Source organism: Nyctereutes procyonoides, unplaced genomic scaffold (assembly GCF_905146905.1).
Source record: "Nyctereutes procyonoides isolate TBG_1078 unplaced genomic scaffold, NYPRO_anot_genome, whole genome shotgun sequence".
Lineage (NCBI taxonomy): Eukaryota > Metazoa > Chordata > Mammalia > Carnivora > Canidae > Nyctereutes > Nyctereutes procyonoides.
Window position 1 is genome coordinate 1,743,213 of NW_026575146.1, and position 4,131 is coordinate 1,747,343.

At 47.1% G+C, this 4,131-nt stretch overlaps 1 protein-coding gene across 1 annotated transcript; it reads right to left on the bottom strand.

Annotated features, from left to right (window-relative positions):
- Positions 1-772: 772 nt before the first annotated feature.
- Positions 773-1,515, bottom strand: SF3B5 (splicing factor 3b subunit 5). The gene has a single exon (XM_055310599.1). The coding sequence runs from the start codon at positions 1,386-1,388 to the stop codon at positions 1,128-1,130; it is 261 nt and encodes an 86-aa protein (XP_055166574.1). The 5' UTR covers positions 1,389-1,515; the 3' UTR covers positions 773-1,127.
- Between the last annotated feature and the right edge of the window lie 2,616 nt (positions 1,516-4,131).

Genomic DNA, 4,131 nt, shown 5'->3' on the forward strand with positions numbered 1-4,131 from the left:
CCATCCCTCTACTCCTCCCCTTGCTCACTCCCTCCAGCCACATTTGCCTCTTTGATGTTCCTCCAAAAAGCCAGACAATTTCACTATTACCACCATTGCACTGGCAGTTCCCTCTGCCTGGAAAGCAATTCCCTGTTTTCTGCGTGACTATTTCCCTCCCTTCCTTAGTCTTTGCTCAAGTGTAACCATCTCTGTAGTCTAACATAAGCATCTTGTTTCAAACTGCAAACGTACTGCTCCTCCCATCCTGCACAACACCTAATAAACTTGTTTATGCCTACAATTTGTGTGCCCCCCCCCAAGTATAACATAAGCTCCAAAAGCGAGGCAAAATGCCCACCACGTAGAACTGACTCAACAAGTATTTGTTGAATGCTGAATGAATGAAAGAACTCGTTTGACAGCCTGTCGTTTTTCAGGATGTGTCCAGAATCCCAAGAGAAAGAGACGATGCAACTTACATAGAGGAGTGGGCAATGCTAGTAAAGATTTTTCTGAACGCAAGAACATGAAAGAGGGATACAGTGATCATAAACCTTAATCCTCAGTCCTGAAGGCATTATGGGCCTGAAAAAAGCTCTTGGGAGAAGTCTGGGTTGGGGAATATCATAAAGATCGTGCAAGGCGGATTTAACTGTACGGCAATGAAGGCTGGCCCTGTGCTCAACTCCTCCACCCATCCATCTCCCGCCTCTTCGGTCTCCCAAGAAACTACAGTCCCCAAAGCCCTCCCTGGACCCCCTCCACTCAAACGCAAGTGGTCCACACCAAGTGATTGAAAAACTTCTAGACTTTATGGAAAAAGAAACGACAATCAACTAGCCAAAAAAGAGCCTCCAAATCCCGTCTGATCCCAGTTCCTTCCCCCCCCCCTCCCCTTTGCTGGTTTAGGACCTCTCCACCGTCTCAGTTCTCCGGGTCCTGACAGTCTCCCAACGCTGTTCCTAAGGGTCCACAGGAAAGCAGGTCAGGCGGGACGGCCTCAGCTACGCACTTCTGCACGAGGAAGGCGCGAGAAACAGGAGCAATGGAGAATCGGTCCACTTCGGGGCAGGAACACGCGGGAGTAACGGCAAACGGGAGGAACTCGGGACACGCTCCCGCGCAGCAGTGACGAGACGGGGGTGTCAGTTCTCCTCCGGCTTGTCGGCTGGCGGTCCGCAAGGCTGCAGCATCTTCTCCATCAAGTTGAAGCGGACTCGCGCTTTGCTCTCATTCTCCGCAATGGCGAAGTAGTTGAGAAGGTCGAAGTGGCCCATGTAGGAGCAGTAGGAGTCGCGGTGCTGGTTTACCAGCCACTCCCACTTGGTGGTGTCGGCGTGGCCCGTGCCGATGTACTTGGACTGCAGGTGCTCCAGCTGGCTGTGGATAGTGTAGCGGTCAGTCATCTCGCCGCTTTCCCTTTGCGCCCAGGTCAGACGCCGCCGAGGAGAAGCTGCTCTAGATGTTCACGCGGGAGACAGCCCACGACACGGAACCTCCCGGCCGGCTCAGTCGCAGGAGAATGACGTCACAGCCACGGAGCCGCGAGGACTCGCGGTCCTAGCGCTCAGAGGAGGAAGCGGAAGTGTATTCCGTCTGGGCATTGGAGTTGCCTAGGCGACGCTACCAGTCTGCCGCCCGCCCCCCGCCCCCGCCATGGAGAGCTCCGCCCCCTCCGTAGAGCGTTGCATTATGGTTCATTCAGTGGCCCCTGCTCTAGCGCGGAGCGTTGCATGTCGGGACCTGTGGTCGCCGAGGGTTCGTGCGCGCCCGCCTCCCTGGGCGGTCGTCGCGGTTCAAGAGCCCGCCGGCGCCTGGCGGAGCGTCGTGTCGGGGAGGCGGGGAGCATCCCTGGGCGGCTGGGGGCTGCGAAGAAATGGGGCGCTCCCACAGGCCGCCGCGAGAGTAACCTCGGTGTAACTTTGGTTTCGGAGCGAATGTGGCGGCGTGGTGGCCCGGTCACGGCCCGGGGTGGGTCACCCTGAGAATCAGTCGGTCGACGCGACTGCGGCTCCCAGCTGTGCGTCTTCTTTCAGCGCCGGCGGGGCCGCCGCTTCCCGCCCGGTGCCCGAGCGCCCCACGGGCGCCGACGCGTTCGGGCTCCCACACGGAGCCCCGCCCCCACCCGCCCCCACCCGCCCCCGACTCTCCAGCTGCTCGCCGCACCCTGCGCCCCCGAGCCGGTGTGTCTCAGCGTTGCGTGCAGCTCGCCTCTGCAGTCCTTTGTACTAGATGTTCCCTCCGCTTGGAATGCTTTTGTTCCCTTGGCGAACAACTTCTCTCTTTGAGTCAGCTCAGAAGCATCTCCTTGAAATCGGCTTTGGCCACACCAGACAGACGTAAAGTGTCCTGTACATCGCTTCATTATGATCGCTTTATATCCTACGTGTTGGGTTCTTTTTTCTTCTTTTCTCTCTTTTTTTTTTTTTTTTTTTTTGAGAACTCCCTCGTGTGAATTCAAGCTACTTGGGAAAAGTAGCGTATACTTTTTTGATGCCATCATTTATCACAGCTTCTTTTGTGGTGTCTTTCTGTGATACCGCCCTTGCGATACTTGGCCTGGTAGAGCTCGCATCCTCAAAAGACGTTTGATGAACGGACGAACGACTGTGGCAGCAAGTAGCGGGGACTCTTTAGTGGGAGAAAGATGACTTTGAAATAGCTGCGTTCTGCAGTTAGGTACAGATGAGCAAGTCTAGAGATCTAATGTACACACAGCATGATGATCAAAGTTAATCCTGTATTGAATATTAGAAATTTGCCAAGAGAGTGGATTTCAGGACATGTTGATCAGCTTAACGGTAGCGATCATTTCATTATGCGTATACATTAAATCATGTTGCAAACCTAAAACATAAACAATCTTTATTTTCTAATATATATATATTATATATATTAGAAAATATATATATATTTTATTATATAATTTATTTTCTAATATATATATATATTTAAAGGAAAGAAAATGACAAAAAGCACTCTTTATGGGGACAAATGCCTGTGCCCAAAATGGAAAAAATAAAAGTCTTATTCTTTGGTTTAAACCGTGTTATATAACATTTCATTCCTAAAATGTAGAGACTGTTATAAGATATACCTGAGGATTCACTGTCCAGATATATCAGAGCTTACCACTTTGCCATTGCTTCCAACTTGGTTATATTTGTTTTGGTTTTGGTTTTCAAAGAAATAAAATATAAAAAATGAAGTTCTCTGTGTTCCCCTCCCTAATCTATTTACTTCAAGAAACCAACTTGAATTTAAAGGTCACCATTTCCCAGTCTGGTTGGGGTTTTTTGTTGTTGATTGCTGAAAGTTTGTGTATCCAAGGGGTTATTGTTACGCATGTTTGAAGTTTAACATAAATGATACCCTGTGGGTATTTTTCTTTCCCTCATCAGAATCCGTGCTAATATACGCGGTTCTAGTTCATTTTTCCTGTTGTGTAGCGCGTTGTTGAATTAATATACCATAATGTGTCCATTAACTCAATGATAGACATTTAATTTTACATCTTTGCATAAGAAACAATGCTGCAATAAATATTCTTGTATATATATTCTTATATACATGAAGAAGTTTCTCTAGGGCATATATATGGGTAAAAAATTGTCGAGACATAGGGATGAGTATCTTCAAGCTTTGCTAGTTATTGCCAAATTGCTCTCCAAACTGCTTATACTCATTGGCTTTCCCAGCAAGAGAATGAGAATTCCTTTTGATCCACATCCTTCCCAAAACTTGATATTTAAAAAAAAATCAGATATTTAAAATATCTCAAAATATCCTCAGATATTTAAAAAATTTATTCAGATTCAGTGGGTGGAATGGAATTTCACTGTGTCTATAATTTGCAATCCCCTGCTTACTAGGAAGACATGCTTTTTATGAGTTTATTGGTCTGTTTTATTTCTGATTTGTGAATTGCGTATTCATACTTTGACAATTTTTTAAATTGCAATGTTTGTCTTTTTCTTACTAATCTTTTAGGAGATCATTATATATTCAGAATGCCAGACCTGCTAGTTATATGCAATGAAAGTATTTTTTTTCCAGTCTGTGATACCTTCTTTATGGTATCTTGTACAGAAGTTAAGTTTAAAGTAGTGAAATGTATCAGCCTTCCTTTATGTTTCATGCTTTTTTTGT

What these genes read in the sequence shown, in the direction of transcription:
- SF3B5 (XM_055310599.1), bottom strand. Translation starts at nt 1,388, where the DNA reads ATGACTGACCGCTACACTATCCACAGCCAGCTGGAGCACCTGCAGTCC.